The sequence below is a fragment of the Mus pahari genome, chromosome 7 (genome assembly GCF_900095145.1).
Source record: "Mus pahari chromosome 7, PAHARI_EIJ_v1.1, whole genome shotgun sequence".
Taxonomy (NCBI): domain Eukaryota; kingdom Metazoa; phylum Chordata; class Mammalia; order Rodentia; family Muridae; genus Mus; species Mus pahari.
The window spans coordinates 86,154,297-86,170,883 of record NC_034596.1 but is presented as its reverse complement, the minus strand read 5'-3'; the positions used below and the strand labels follow the sequence as shown (position 1 = coordinate 86,170,883).

Sequence of the window (16,587 nt, the reverse complement as noted above, 5' to 3'; positions counted from 1 at the left end):
ACTTATCAGTGAGTGCATATCAAGTGAGTTCTTTTGTGATTGGGTTACCTCACTCAGGATGATATCCTCCAGATACATCCATTTGCCTAAGAATTTCATGAGTTCATTGTTTTTAATAGCTGAGTGATACTCCATTGTATAAATGTCCCACAGTTTCTGTACCAGGGCTTCTCCTATGTTCTCCTTTCTTCTCTGTGTCCCTCACCTCTGAGCCCTAGGGTACAGGCATTTGGTGCTACACTGGCTTTTGCTCTCTGGCCTGGGAGTGCGAACTCAAGCAAGCGTTTACCCTGTGCCATCTCTGTACTCCTGCCATGTTTTAAGAAACAACATTTTGATTTTCTCATATGTCCCTTTGGCATTTAACTAAACTACATTGTTTCACAACTTTCTCTGCTGGTTCTCCACTTACTGAAGTCAACAACAGGGACTAATTTTTATTTAATAGTGTCTAAGGAGAGAAAGCCAGTATGTTGCAATGTATCATTTTCAGGAAAGAAAAGGGTAACTGCGTGAGAGTGAATGGTTTTTATCCTACTGATGATATGTACTGCTAACATGGTCCTGCTCTGCAAGTTCAGTAGTCTTCAATGCATTTTAATATGAAAGGAATAATAATAGTTATCATATCTGCAAATTGGTGTGAGAAAATTACTATTTGTTTAAAGGGCTATATACACCATCTCATATAAATATTAAAACAAGCCTTTAATTTTTATATTCTTTTTAAATTATTTTTTGAGATCATAATATAATTACATCATTTGTTCCTTTCCCTTTTGTTACTCCAGGTCTTCCATATACCCGGCCATGCTCTTTCAAATTCATGGCCCTTTTTCCCTCTATTTTATTTTCCTTCTATTCATATATACTTATATGCCACATCCAGCTTTTTATCTGGGTGTTGGGAGACATATTTACAAACCCTCTGTGACATCCACCTTATTCCTCAGTACATACATACAATCTGCTCAGTCTTTATGATGACACTTGTATGTTTGTGTTCAAGACTGACCGTTGGTGTCAGAGCCCTGTTGCTGAAGCCTTCCCTGGAGAAAGCTATTCCTCCTGCTTTCGGTGTTCCCGTGGTTACCTCCAGTTTTTCTTTGTGATTGACATCTCCTAGGATTTCCACATCCACTTTAGCATATCTATTGTTTTATTCTTGTTTAGCTTCCATTTAGACCTCCATGTTGGTGTGATTTTATTGTCGTAGCTTCTTACATTTCTAGGAAACATAATCTCACAGCAAACTTCCTGACCCTTTACCTCTTAAAATATACCTGCCTCCTCTCCTGCTGAGCCGTAGGAGCAGGAGTTGTGTTAGAGATGAACTGGGTGCCACATCTCTGGATTTTATTGGTTGTAGTTTTCTATCGTGGTCTCTACATATTGCAAGGAGAAATTTCCTTGATGAAGGTTGAGAACTACACTTACCTGTGAAGATAAGAACAAATATTTATAATGTAGATTGGGATTTGTTAGCAAGATGATGGTTATAGGTTCTCCAAGATTCATGAATTCACTAGCCATAGGTAGGTGATTACATTTCTAGAACCAGGCATGGTTTCCATCTTGTTGAGAAAATTAGAGAGCTCTTGGTTACTGCCAAAGTACATGTGTCAGAAATGTACCCTTAGGGTTATCATGCAAGGCTTGTCTTTGTGGTGGTAGTTCATAGGTAGCACGGGTGGGTAGGGCTGTTGCTTGCTTTCCTTCTCTGGGAAACTTGCGTGATGCCTTCTGGTACCATGACTGTTAGTCCTGACGGAAGAGGACTTCTATGCCCTTCCAGCCCAGTGGGCTTCTGCTCCTGTGTCTCAAGTTCATAGTATTTTCAACAATAGGGACTTAACCTTCCTCCTCTGTCGGGCAACCAGGAGCAACAGCAGTAGCCTTTACTTTTTGGAGTCTCCTAGACAACCCTGGCTCAAAAAAAGGGCTCAAAACTTAAAACCCCAACTCAAAAACTCAAAAGTGTTCTTGTCATGCTTGCTTTTATGATTTTTTGTTGTTGTTGTTGTTGTTGTTGTTGTTGTTGTGTGATTTTTTGGCACTTGAAGGGAGCAATGTAGCACAGATGGGAAATTTTTATTTAAATTAGATAGATAGATAGATAGATAGACAGAGAGATAGAGTAAATAGTGTTATCCTTGTGACTTTTGTTTTTGTTTCTTTGTCACCATTTAGAGTAGTAGAAAGAGGATGGGCTATTTTGTATCTAAACCATTTTGATACCAATGCCCCATATTCTGTGTTTTATTCATACAGGGGATGGTACACCTATGGTTATTTTATTTCCCCCAACAGTAAGATTCACACAAAACAACATTCTGCTCTTAAGGGTACATTTTTATATAAGTTTTTATGACCATTACTTCTGTCTAATTCTAGACATAAGCCCAGTAGCCCACAGCTGTGAGGACACACTTCCATTTTCTCCCCTCCACCTTCTTGTCACTTCCCAACATATCTCTTGTCTGTGCCTTTACCTGTCCTGCCTTTTCCTGTAACCAAATGATGGAACACATTTTTAAGGAGCACTTTGTTTCCTCAGTCATCCTTTGATGAACAGTTGGGTTGTTTTCTATGTTTGGCTATCAGAGCTGCTCCTCATCACAAAAGTCTCTGTCCAGGCTGCTGAGCCAACTCCAAAGCCAGGGCGCACGGATGTCTAGGAGCACTTCGGAAAGTGAACTCTGAGTACCTCTGTCATTGGTTTGTTTTTTCTTCTTTTTCCTTGTTGTCATGAGAAAATATCCTGACAATAGCCACTTTAGGAAGAAAGGGTTTGTTTTTGCCTCATAGTTCCAGGTTCCAGTCCATCATAGCAGAGAAGTCACGGTGGCAGGAGCTTGAGGGAGTAGGTAACCTTGTATGTGCTGTGAGGAGACAGAGCATTCTGGATACTTCTGCTCACCTGACAGTTTCCTTTTTATACACTCCAGGACCAAGCCAAGAGAATGGTGTTACCCAGTTTTAGGATGAATCTTCACCCAGTGCTTGTCTTATCAAGATAATCCCCTGAGCATGCCCAGAGGCTGACCTAACCTAATGTAACACAGCTCTGTCTAGAATCTTGTCTCCTAAGTGACTTTATAACCTGTCAATTTCATAATTATTACTGTCCATCAAACCTTAATAAACCCACTGAATTCATTAAAGGCAGCATGTTGTATTTTTATCTTTTTGAAGCATTTGCTAAATTTCATTTCTTTACTGACTCTCTCTCTCTCTCTCTCTCTCTGTGTGTGTGTGTGTGTGTGTGTGTGTGTGTTTGTGCGCTGTGTGGTGTGGTATATGGTGTTATACATGGGGGTGCATATACTTGCTTATACATTGCATATGGAAGTCAGAGGTTGACACTGCTTGTTTTTTGGTAATTATTCTCCATCCTTTTTGTTTTGTTTTGATTTTGTTTTGTTTGTTTTTTTGAGACATGTGTCTCTTACTTGGCCTGTAACTCACTGATTTACCAGGCTCTTCAACCATTGAGACCCAGGAATTTGCCAGCCTCTGCCTCCCCAGTCCTAGAGTTACAAGTGTATACCACTGTGTCTGGCTTTCTAATGTAAATTCTGGTTGACTTAGTGTTTGGACCCCATTGTTACACAGCAGGCCCTTGACCCACAGAGCTATCTCCTCAGGACCATAAGCCACAGTTTTGCTTCTGTCTTTGCCATCAACTCAGCTGCCAAGTCCTTCTCAACACATTTCCTTCCTGTTTGGAGAGCTTCCTTTAGAATCCTGGGAATATACTAATTTAATCTTTCTTTTAAAGGAGTTGTTTATTTTATATATACAGATGCTTTATGTGTATGTACATCTGTCTGCATACCAGAAGAGGGCATCTGATCCCACGAGATGATAGTTATAGAAGGTTATGAGCCACTGTGTGGTTGCTGGGAATTGATTGAACTCAGGACCTCTGAAAGAGCAGCCAGTGCTCTTAACTGCGGAGCCCTCTCTCCAGGTCACTAATTTAATCTTCAGAAACAAGGCTTGACTTCACCTTGCTTCCTAACAATGTTAACTAAATAGACCATTCTAGGACATTAGCCATTTTCCTTTTATGTTAAAAAAAATGATGCTTTTTATGGCAATCTGTATTGATCTGATTATTTTTTTCCTCTAGAATTAATTTTTTTTCCTGCTGATTTCAAGATGGTTTGCTTTAGATTGTCAGGACCTTTCACTACCAGGTGTCTCTATTTGGGGCCCCACAGGTTCATTCTGTTTAGCCTTGCCACGTTTGCTTCAATCTGAAGTTTATGTGTTTTATCAAAATTTGGAAAATTTCCAGTGTGTGAGCAAGTGATTGCTATCTAATGCTGAGATCCATGTGGATTCTTGACTGTGCCTTGATGCTGTATTGCCATCACTCAGAACTGTGCTATAAATGGTCATTCCTTGTTCTATTGCCTATTAATCGCATGTCTTTATTCAGTTGGTCTTTGTATGGTATTTACATTTCTGACTCCTCACTCTCCTTTGCATTATAAAGTGCTTAAACTGTGTGGATTTATGACCCTAATTCAGAAAAAAAAATAATGCAGGTAAAATATTCAGTTTTAATTGTGACTCTGTTGCTTTAGATGATATCATGCAGCGTCTGACAGTTATAACTCAGATTCTTATGAATGTCTTCAGCATGTAAGAAAACATATGTGGATAACATGTACATTGGTAGGCAGGCTTTAGAGTAGGTGTTGAATACATTTCTGAGAAGCAGTTTCTGTCCTTGAAATATTTTTGCTGCACCATGGCCCTTACACAGTCGTATTGGCATGTGCCTTTTATAGGAATGTCTACATGGTATATTCTTGTCTATAAAATTATACTCCAGTGTAGACATGACACTCAGGATAATTTTTAAAATCATTAAGAACTTTTGGAGGACCTAAACATGGATGCTCCTTGGAGTCAGCAATTATAACAGATGTAACATTTAAAAATTGGCCGTGAAGGGCCACACTCTCACCAGTCCTACTTGGCTACAGTCGTCTTTGCAAGGCTTTCACTGAATTCTGTGTATCTCCTGTGGTGTCCCCTGTACCCTAGCGATTACATGCTGATTACCTGCTCCTCTGATCGTGGTCATGCATGCCCTTAAACCTGTTCTCAGTAGAATATATTTCTTATTAAAACATATATTGTACGGGTTTCCTAGTATGCTGCATGACATGTCACAAACTTGGTGGATGCCTGTGGAGGTCAGAGTTAATATCAGCCAAACTACAGGCTGCACTTGGTCATATAGGGTCAGCAGGAGAATCTGTTTCCTTGGCTTTCCTAGCTTGTAGAGATTATACTCAGGCGTTGGCTCATGTCAGCCTTCCTCTGTTTTCAAAGCCAGAATCAACACATAGGTACGTGCTGTCTGTGGGAATTCCCAAAGGTATTTGACATGGAGTTATGCTTCGTCACAAGTATGATCTACCCGATTTTAGCTTTCCCTTTCCAGGGTCTGTTTACAACTAGATCACTAGATCATAGTAGTGGCAGAAATCTGAGAATATTCTTCTAAAAGCTCAAGTGTGGTTTGGCTCTAGAGTAGACCTCTTGTTATGTCTCAAACCATGGACAAAAGGCTGAGGTGCCTATTAGGACATCAAAGAGGACAGTGTCTGCCACCCTCTTGCAGTCTCTGTTATAGAGACATTCTGACAGGCATACCCCACCCCCTACCCTAAAGTCTCAGCCCAGTCCCTGGCCTGGGGTCCTTGCCCCAGCTTCTTATTGCTATGTAGCCTGGTTATCTTGGTGATACTGCCCTCAGGCTCTCCTGCTCTCCTGCTCACTCATGGCCTCTTGGCTTCTAACTGTCTCCTGTCTCCTCCAGCATTTCTCACCCGGCCTGGTTCAGTAGGCCTGTCATGTTCACTCTGGCTGTTCTAGATGCCTCCGCCTGTGCTCTCCCCCCCCCCCTTTATATCTATCACAAGCCCTCAGCCTCTTGGAAGCCGCCATGTCCTCCTTTCATTTATTTTTTGCTTTCACTCGTAACCTAGAAAACACCATGGATCTCCTTAGTAGCTGCATCAAACACAGACAAACAAACAAACAAACAAAAAAATCAAGAATATTTTGTAGGTTCTATAAATAAGAGATGGTCAAAGAAATTAAATAAACAGAGGTTGCATAGACTCTGAAATGTGTAGCTCCTAGAATGTAGAGTCCCTCTAACTTAAGGAATTTCCAACTTTGCACTTTATGAACAGTTGAGAGTGGTGTCTATGTGAATGGGTACTTCACATCATCATTTGGGCAGAAGACACTTAACCTGGAAATACTGTTTACCATGAGTCACAGAGTTCTTTCCCTTTTTTTGTTAATCAAGGGTCTTTTAAAGCAAAGATAGCCCTTTGACCAATTTAGGGCAGTGATTTATTTTTCAGTGCAGACACCCTTACTTTCTCTTTCTATCTTTGTAGAAAAGACAAAAGCATAGTTGTTGGCTACATCAGAACATCCATTCTGTCACTTGGTTTTCCTCAGCCCAAGAGCTACGAAGGAGTAAGGTGGAGCTGGCTAGGAAGCGCTTGTGCTTTTTTTTCTGTACTGTTGAAGTTTGGGGAATATTTTCCCAGAAATGAATTAGCTTTATTTATTTTTTTGACACTATCAAAATATGCAAGTTTACTTTATCAGAATACAAACTTTCATTTAAAGTAAAAAATACTCAATATTATAAATATGTACTTATACATCAAAAAGCATAATGGGAATGGCAATATAATTAAGAAAATATTTGGTAAACCAACCATATTAGCCAAATTACTATTGTTGCCACAAAACATGAATTAGCTTTGAATGAAAACATGAATACCTGTTTTTGTGTGTCGAACCACATAGCCAAGATAGACAGTGGCCCGTAAAACCGTTTCTTTATTGAAACTTCATCATGTGTTGTGGCAGTTGATGCCCATCTGTGGACTGGCATGTTGTCTTAGTGTCTCTCAGACCACAAGGGATAGACAGAGGTTTTCAGTGCTGCTCTCTTTTTTTTTAACCTGTGTTCTCTGTGCTGAGTTCTGATGAGGAAACTCTGAGCTCCTTGTGGCATGTTCACTGATAGCCAGCTGGTGGCAGTAGATATGACAGGGTTTTAGTAATGTAGCTTTCTGTCCTAGGTGGAGTCGGAAGACAGCGTGTGTGCGTGGTGGCCTCTTTCTTTTGTTTGTTTAAGATTATAGCTGATACTTATTACACATTTTATTGACTTTACAAGGAATACTTAGGGGGGATTTTTTAAAAAAGTAATTTTTTTATTATGTACCTGCCACTATTGTAAGTGTTTTGTGTCTCTTGGTCCCCACTTGGGATTCTTCCTATAGATAGCAATATCAGTGGCAGCGGGTCCCTCCAGGCAGTTAATAGTGTAGTGTGTACATAACCACCCCATGCCTAGATTACGTACAATAGCCAGTACAATGTAAATGATACATTAATAGTTGTTATCTTTTTAGGGCACATTGACAAAGGGAGAATAAATTTGTAAATGGTCATTGCATGCATAAGTTTAAAAGAGAATTTTGAGGCTATGATTGCGGTGATCCAGCTACCCAGAGAGTCAACAATATTAATTTAAACCCAAATATACTTGACTATATTTACCTTATTACCTTGACAAATATAATGAAATAGGTAAAATATTTGCTGGCCTGTGTCATTTAGAGCTGCAAAATTATTCAGTGATCATTCAAAAAATCCCAAATATTTCCTTATTGTTTAGTTTTATAAGATATTCCTTTTGTTGTATGCTAATATTCTAAATGTCTGGTTTTTCAACTGTTTGAGCATTTGCTTTCCTTCAGTCACCTGTGAGGCAACCTGAAGTGGAGAGGCACAGTGTAGACGCACAGGCACAGGTAGACTTCTTCCAGATTGCTCAATGTCAGTGAAGTTTCTTTTAGTTTGTGAAAGAGATGCTGTATAAGCATGTACAGTTGAAGAGGGAATGGTAGAACATTTATTTCAGTGCAAGTCTTGAAATGTAGAGGAGGGTAATCATTATTTCATAAAAACCAAGGTCCAGTGTAGACGGTCTGTGGGCATGGAATATCTTGGAGCTCAGTCCTCATCTGTAAGATATGAGGAGATTAGCGTACATCCGGGGTTCTTAAATTACTGTCATTGAAAGCATTTAGTTCCACCATGACACTATGGGGGTCTGTCTCAAATCAGGAGGGAAGCTTATTTGCTGATCCTTATGTCCCTTACTTCAGCCTTCCCTAAAGCAGCTTCCTTTCAGCCCTTTTAAATTATTTATTAGCAGTACATACTAGATAATGTGAATTTCACTTATAAATGGAATTCTGCTTCTTTAGAGAAAATGAAAATTTGGGCTTGCATTATTTCTGCCCTTTCTATCTTTACAATGTCAATAATTACAATAGCTTGATAGCTAAGGAAAAAATTAAAAAGAAAAAAGTGACCATTTTCTCCTGTATGTAGCTAATGTCTTGATTATCAGGAGTACTCCTGTAGCAGGCTAAATCTGTCATTTATGGTCCCTTGTGAGATGTCATGTGCTACTTTGATATCATTATACCATCATTACTGTACACAAAGAAAGATACACAGACTAAATTTTGAATATTGAACTTTTAAGAATTATATTCTCCACTGTTCTTAGTAAAGGACAGGACACATGGGAATGTGGAGCAGGGCCTCTTTCTGACTAACTGGGTACAGCAGCTAATGGCTAAAAGCTTCTGGCTGCACTCCAGTGTTCTGCCCCAAGTGTTGCTGTAAAACCTGCTGTATCTCAAGTGCCTTTCTGCCCAGTACCAGCTGCCCTGAGCTAGGATGGGAGTGAGAGGTTTTCTAGTAAACGGTTAAAGAGAAAATAGTTATTTCTAAGCCTGATCTCCAACATTTTAAAGAGGAGTCAAGTTCCTAGTTAGGTGTGCTGGTGGTGTATGGCTGGATGTAATTTACCTTTTGAAACCAAGTATATTATCTGCTTTCATGAAGCTGGAAATGAGGTAACTAAGATAATACAGTGTTGAGTTTCCTTAAATACCAAGGGATGGGTTACAAAGATTGCAAAGGAAGTGGCACAAAACTGTTGAGCTGTGTGACCCTAACTGTGCTTCAGAACACTAAGTGGAACCAAACAAAACCAGAGGCTTCGGTTCCCATCTATGATTCCTTCTTTTTTCTAGGAAAGATTCCTTTTCCAAACACTACACATCATAATGAGTTGGCATAAGTTAATTTAAAGACTGGAGCCAATCTCTGGGAGGCTCCCGGGCTGCTATGCTTCTCACTCCATCCTTTTGTTAAGTGATGTCCATGGAAGGTGCTCAGGCGCAGTGGCTTCTGTGGCAGTTGACTGTAATACAATAATGAGGCAGAGCCCGAGGGTGCCAGCACTGAGCAATGGTGCTTTCTGAGAACAAATGAGGTCAGCCATTATGACAGGGGCACTAGCCACACCAGTGGGGACAGCATTGTGTTCCTTCACCTCGTTGGCAGTCTTACTGCATTCTGCCTTTTCTTGGCAGTAGGATGTTGCTTCTCGGCCATGGTCAGTAGCTAGGCTTCACCAGCACAGGCTCACAGTCCCACTCTTCATTCCCATCAAAGGCATCTGAATAGTGCAATTTGGGGGTTTTAAGTTAAATTCAAAGTTAGAGAGGCAGTTCTCGGGAAAATGGGAAAGTCCAGACTTTGATGTCGGAAGATTCCTAAGGCAAGTAGGAGTACAAATGTGAAAACTAAGTAACCGAAGAGACTAATTACATACGTATGACATGGTGCATGCGAGTGAGCGCACATTGTGCTCGGTAGGTTACAAGTTAGGAGAACAAGGCTGTAGATATGCCTTTAACACTACCTAGGTGAGCACCAACAGCAGAATTACTGGTCTTGGCAAGGGGTTCTAGTCACAGTCAGTGGGGACAGTATTGTGTTCCCCCACCTCTTTGGCAGCCTTATACTGTATTCTCCTAGATTCATTCCTACTTTGTTTCTATACCTTGCTGCTAAGTAACCTGAAACACCAATGGAAACTCTTCTCCAATATATACCGGAAAACGCACTATGTTGCTTTATCGTCGATTCACTTGATCATGGGGGGCTTTGGCAGGAGTGTTTTGCTTCTCAGCTATGATCACTAGGTAGGCTTCAGCAAAACGTTCATAGTCCCACTCATAAATTCTGAGTTGGAGTGGTACTGAGCTTAGCTGAGCCGCTTGCATGCTCTCGGCTGGAAGGCGGTCTGGGTCACCTGTAGCTGCCTTCAGATCAGCTGGACAGCTCTGCTCCTGGGCAGTTACTGGCTGCCTCCTGGAGAGAGCCTACAGGGTGGTGGCAGGAGTAGGAAGCACCCTGGGTGATATCTCTTACCGTACACAGGTTATCTAGGGCTTGTCCATATGGTAACGGCAGTTCCATGCAAAAGCACAGGTGTGTAAAAGTCAAGGGTTTTTTTGTTGTTGTTGTTTTGTTTGTTTGTTTGTTTGTTTGTTTTAATGTGGAATCAGGTCATAACACTAGCCTGGACGTAGGAAGAAGATCCCAGTGCCACCGAGTAAAGTGGAGGCAAGCGTGAGAGCCAAGACAGGGGGCAGTCCAGTACACCCAAGTTTGTTTCTATACCTTGATGCTAAGAAACCTGAAACGCCAGTGAAAATGTGCCCCAAACCACACAGTGCTGCTCTATCATTGAGTCTCATGATTTGGGGAGGCTTTTTGGAGTCAAAGTCAGTTCCTTTAAAGACTACTAAAGAGAAACTGCCTATGACTCCCCAGTGCAACAGTGCATCTTATGGGGATCTCCTTTTACCTGTGTAGCTCTCTTAGTGTACAGTCTCAAAGTGCCATTACCATCCATTATCACTTACAATGACACCCCCTACTGTTTCAGAGCAACACCTGTGGGGTATGGCACACACACTGTTACTTTGTCCCCTTTATGTGGCTTCCTCCTGCTGCTATCTAGTTTAGCACTTGCTAAAATGTTTGTGTCTGCCTCTGTGATATGTCTGTTGGATCTCTTCCAGTTATGTTTTACTTTGATGTAGCACCAGCTCACATAAGGTAAACCAGTCACAGTGTAATGCCAATTCTAATTCTAACATGCACTGCTAAATGTGATCCATGCCAATCATATCCATGTTCTGACTCTGCCCAGCCTTCTTTAGGCTACAATCTAATAAGATTGTAGCATCGTGGTGTAGCTGCAGGCAGAGAGCTCTGCTAGCCAAATATATTTTCCTTTTACTGCAAGTACATAAATCAAGGCACTGAGAAACTGTGGCTGTATGCATGCAAGAGGATGCATCTCTCTTCAGTTGGCTATTTTCCTTTCTAGCCATTCATTTCTCTGAGGGCATGCCAAGCTGTTGATCAGATATACCTGTGATACATCCCGCTCTCTCAGTATAAAATGATGATGATGATGATGATGATGACAATGTTGATGACGATGTTGATGATGATGATGATGATGATATGACTTTACAGTTGGTGTTATATTAGGCTTCCATTAATAACACTCATTACAGCAGGGTGTTTTAGTTTGGTTCCAAATATTGACTTTGGTGGTGGGACTTGGCTTGAGAGCTCATCTTAAGAGGAAATGGCTTGTTGTTAAATTTTTCCTTAAGGAATTTTATATTTTATGGTTGTTATATAGTCATTGGATAAAATGTTGCAGATACTGATTATATAGTCATAGAATAAAATGCTTCAGAGATGGTTATGCTCTTTGGTTTCTAACTGAGTTCGTATGATTCTTTCATGTCATATAAAGGTGAGGATTTCCAGGCCTTTGCATCTGACTTGGTGTTGGCAGGATCAAGAGCACTCATACAGCTGCTCACTAGGGGCAGAGGGCATTGTTTCTACACTCTTTCTCATACCTTACTAAGCATTTGATTTCAGAAGAAACCCATTTTTTACATTGAGTTTTCATGGGCATTTATTTTCTCATTATAGGTCTGCTAGAAGAGACTCAAAGGAAAGATGAAGAAGTCGAAACTCTTCAGGTAAAGTCAATTCTCAGATAGGACAAGTATCGTTGTGAGAAAAGTATTTGTTCTGATCTGTTATCTGTTCTCATTCCCATATTCTGACTGCTCCAGCACATGCGGTAACTAATAGCGACATGGGAACATTACAGTTGGGCTCAGAGTTTGCTTCCCCTAGTTGTCTTTGAGAGAAGAGCCTTTACCATTCAGAGGAGGCAGACAGCTCCACCCTTAGCATACTCTCGAAAACCGTATGCCTTGGTGCATTACAGGGGGATCCTGGGCATTTAAAGATGGAGACAGCATAGTCTCAAAAGGCAGAACTGTCAGATGAGAATGAATTTGCAGAATGTACATTTTCAAGTGAAAGTCAAACTAATTCTTACTCAGTGGATACCATCTGCCAGTGATTAACCAGGAGTGCTAACTTACCCATGGAAGGCAGGATTTACCTTTAGACCGTCAACTTACCATGGGTTTATGTACATTTTTCAAATGGAAAATTATGTTAGAAAGTTTCTGTTAGAATTCTAACTGACACTTCCATGGTTTGAGCAATTGCTGTTCAGTCAGCTTCGGAAAGAAGTTCCTCCCTGATTTTCCATAGGGATAACTTACAAATAGGTAACTCACCTGTCTGTCTTCATTAAGAGCAGATATAATCACTGACATAAAACATGACATGATCTAATCACATGATAGAAACAGTTCACGTCATGTCATGTTGGAGATTAAGCACTGTAACCATGACCATTTGTAAGTCTTTGTGGGCCTTAAGCCATAAAGCTGGACTGAAGGATAAAATATTGAGCTAGTATGAGTGTTTTAGGGATGACTATGTATGCTTCTGGTAAATGAAGAACTGGTCAGGTTGACTGCAGCAAAGAAGGGCAACAGTTTTTAGCTGGATGTTCTTCATTTGATGATGTATTCATGAAGAGAAAATTGTATAATTGAACTGAAAATGCTCAGTTAGTACAGCATAGCATAGCATAGCATAGCACAGCATAGCATAGCATAGTATTAGGATAGGATAAGTTACTACGCAGGTAGTAAGGGTGACATATTAGCTATAGTATTTTAGAGATTATTTTTTCATATTTCCCACACTGTATTAGCTGTAAAAAGCAGACAAGAGTGAGGGCAGGAAGAATATCAAGTGTATACCCACCCTACTCACCTCTGAAATTAGTATCACTGGTATTTATTGTAGAAAGCACTGTATTCTAATTACTACTTGTCCCAGAATAACATGTTAGCATATCTATTGGATACGTCTAGCCTTTTAAAATAGTAGCACATAATACCAATCTTGAAATCAGTTACCTTATTAGATGTAGTGCCTGTGTTACTCCTCAGATATTCTCAGATATGTCAGTACCACTTTTTATCAAAATGTCCACCAGGGCAAAAACTGAAGCAGCCAGCTCGCCATGGGCATTTACAGATAAACTTTGTACAACATGATGTCTGACTGCAGGAGAATACAGCATTGCTATCACTTTTAATGGTGCTTAGTATCTGCTTCTATCCACTTAAAGAGAGGGAGCCGACACCTCAAAATGACAAGAATTCAGAGCACATCATAGAAAAGTCTTAACTGTTAAAAGATAGGGGAAAACCTATGGAACATGGTTATATGTCTCTAACCAATATAAATACCATAGGTGAGGGTTCGGAGAGGGCCACTGAAGTAAGTTGAGTTCTTAACCCAGTGATTCTGTGGTAAGAAATGCTTTCCAAAAACTGTTCGTTGTAAAGAGTGGAAGTCAAGAGCTTGTGTTCTGCCTCTGAGCCCCTGGGTAACCTCGGCAACTCAGTTAACTTGGATGTGCCCATCTTCTTCTCTGTGATACCAAGTCATAGAACTATCTTCCTAAAGTGTTTAGTTTGGAGTCCACTAGCCCAGAAGAGAGAATTACTTAATAGCAACTTACTCTCATCTTTTACTTATGTATCACAGGCAGACTACATTTAACATTATTTTCCCAAGCACTGCTGTGATTTCTATGTTCTTAAATCTAATAAGTATCTATAAAGATGTAAACAAATATTGAATGAATGATAATATATTCATATATAACACTTCTGGGTGCTAGGTAGTTAGATAGGCTGTGTCCTATTATGGGGTGGGGGTGATAGATTGAAAGTCAGTAGGTTGAGCCTGCAGAGGTGATGATCTGTGTAGCTTACATTTAAGCCAGTGCTTAAATGCTCACTAAGAATTATCCAGGGGAGCTTAGGGAAACATTGAGGTGATGGGCAGGCTGTGTGTGGTAGAAGAGCACACACCCAGGTTTGGGGGACTGCATGTGGTCCATTATGATGGAATTTGTATCTTGACTGTATCTGACTTTAAAGTTGAATGCAGGTTAAGATTGAATGCAAGAAGGCCACTCCACTTAGGATTTGTGAGAATCTTCCCAAGAAATGGTGGTATCTTGTATTAAGTGACAGCAGCCTGTCTGAGGAAAGGTCGAGACATCCTACTATATGTTAGGATTGTAAAGAAGGATGGAAGGAACGAAGAGGGAAGGAGATAATAAATCATGCAGAAAAAGGAAAAAAAAAGACAAAATTGGGATAGCATTTAGGAAGTAAAAATGAATTAAGAGAGCCCGAGGCCACTTTGTGTATGGCCACGTTTGCTGTGATTGTCAGAAACCAGCTGATTATTTTAATTGATGTGTTGAAGTACCCAGGGGCAGGGTGTGTTCATGTGATGAGCCTGAGTCTATAACTCAGAAGGGCTGAGTGCGAATTTAGAATTGGATGTTACTGACTCTGTTGTCCACAGTGTTTGGGTGACCTGACAGTCTCAGGAATGTGGAGAATGAGAAAAAAGATAAGCCTAGGCCGGGTCACAGGGAGTACTAATAGTGCCATCACGGATAAAGACCTAAACCTGTTAAGTTGCCCAAGACCTAAAGTGACAAACTTCAAGTGAACAAAGTATCATGAAGATAACTGTGTTTTCATATCAAGGGGAAAATAGACAAGAGAACAGAATAAATGGATCTTTTTAGTTCTTTATTTGGCCTCAGAACTAAAATTTTTGTTAGTCCTGTTATGCTTGTGATGCAGCTCTCATGTCTTTCATCTTCTAAGTATCTACAACTGAGCACTCCCAGCAAGTTTCCATACATTGAACAATCACTATCAGTTCTCCTCCTCGGGACTTACCCACTGACAACACTACACTCACTCTGTCATCTCCATTTCAAAGCACAGTCTCCTTCCACATCCTTCCCTCTCTTCTGCTGCTTTCTTCCCCTCTTCCCCTCTTCCCCTCTTCCCCTCTTCCCCTCTTCCTCCCTTCACTTCTGTTCCTTCCTACTCCTGTTCTATCTCCATTCTCCATTAGCTGTACTAGGTGAGGGTCAGTACAGGCATACCTTTGGCAAGGGTCCGAAGAAGTAGCAGGAAGAATGACAGGGAGAGAATGCTATCACAGACAGTGGAGATAAGATTTTTTTGACAGCTAGCTGGTTACAATGCAGTTCATAATTACTGAAATTCTTTACTGGAGTATGATGTAATGCAATATAAATCTTTAGAAGATATTTTTCAGAGCTATTCCCTGAAGGACATTAACTAATAATGACATTCTACCTTTCAGATGACCCATTCTAACATTTAATTTGTTCTAGTTGACTTTTAAAAACAGTTTTGAATCTTCCGTTTGAAGCATTAGATGATGATTGCTTGTACAGCCATTTTATAGATGGAGGGATAGGTATTGGCCTTTGGTTTTCCCACTCCCATGGCAAGCTGGCAAATAATTTACACTGAATAACACTTTTTGCGCCCTTTACTTTATGCTGGCTACTTAGGAGCAGTCTGTGGCAGCACAGAATATTAGAGAAAAAATAGAATAAGGAATGAATTTGTAGGTTTTTATTTTTTTAACTAGTCTGAAAATATTAATCTAGAGGGTTTTATAATAGAGAATAGTAATATAGAGTTGGCAAGCACATTGCTGGAGATAACTGGGCAAGAAAAACCACCTTAAATGTGATGGACACACCTAAATAAACACCCTGGCAGAAGCTAAGAAGATAGTATATTAATATCCCAGCAGGCCATGAGATAGCTGGTCCTACTGCTAAACAACCACGGCAGAGACTGGGCTTCTGACAGACCTTCTTGGTCATTTTCAGGGTTCTGCCATCAGTAATGTTCACCAGACTTCAGGGGACCAAAATCTTCTGCTTTCTCTCAGTGCACAAATGAAGTGGTGGGCAGCTGCTAAGTGTGCCCTCGAAATTATTTTCAAAAGGATGCAATGGTGAAATGCATTCTATCCTTTTAGACAGATGAATTGGAGCAAGTCATGCCCCAGAAATACTCATTTTCTTAGGAGCTGTGACATATATTTTTAGAAAACTCAGTTTGAAGAATTGACAAATTGGAATTACATGTTTAAGGTTTTATTAAGCGGGAAGGCCATGTGACAGCCTATCTGTTCCTAGGGATGACTCTTGAGAGTTACAGTGGAGCGTCTATCAACCTAGAAACCAGAATGTATCACATCCCACATCTACATAGCCTTCCCAGGATGCATCCTGTAGAGCTCAGGCAAATGACTGTGTGTGTTTGTTGTAAG

General features: G+C 40.4%; 1 protein-coding gene across 1 annotated transcript in view; it reads left to right on the top strand.

The window, feature by feature from the left end:
• Cep128 (centrosomal protein 128) overlaps positions 1-16,587 on the top strand; it is a 345,407-nt gene that overhangs the window by 256,031 nt on the left and 72,789 nt on the right. The window contains exon 21 of the mRNA XM_021201917.1: positions 11,950-11,999. Coding sequence (XP_021057576.1) covers positions 11,950-11,999 — 50 coding nt within the window. The remainder of the gene's footprint in view (positions 1-11,949; positions 12,000-16,587) is intronic.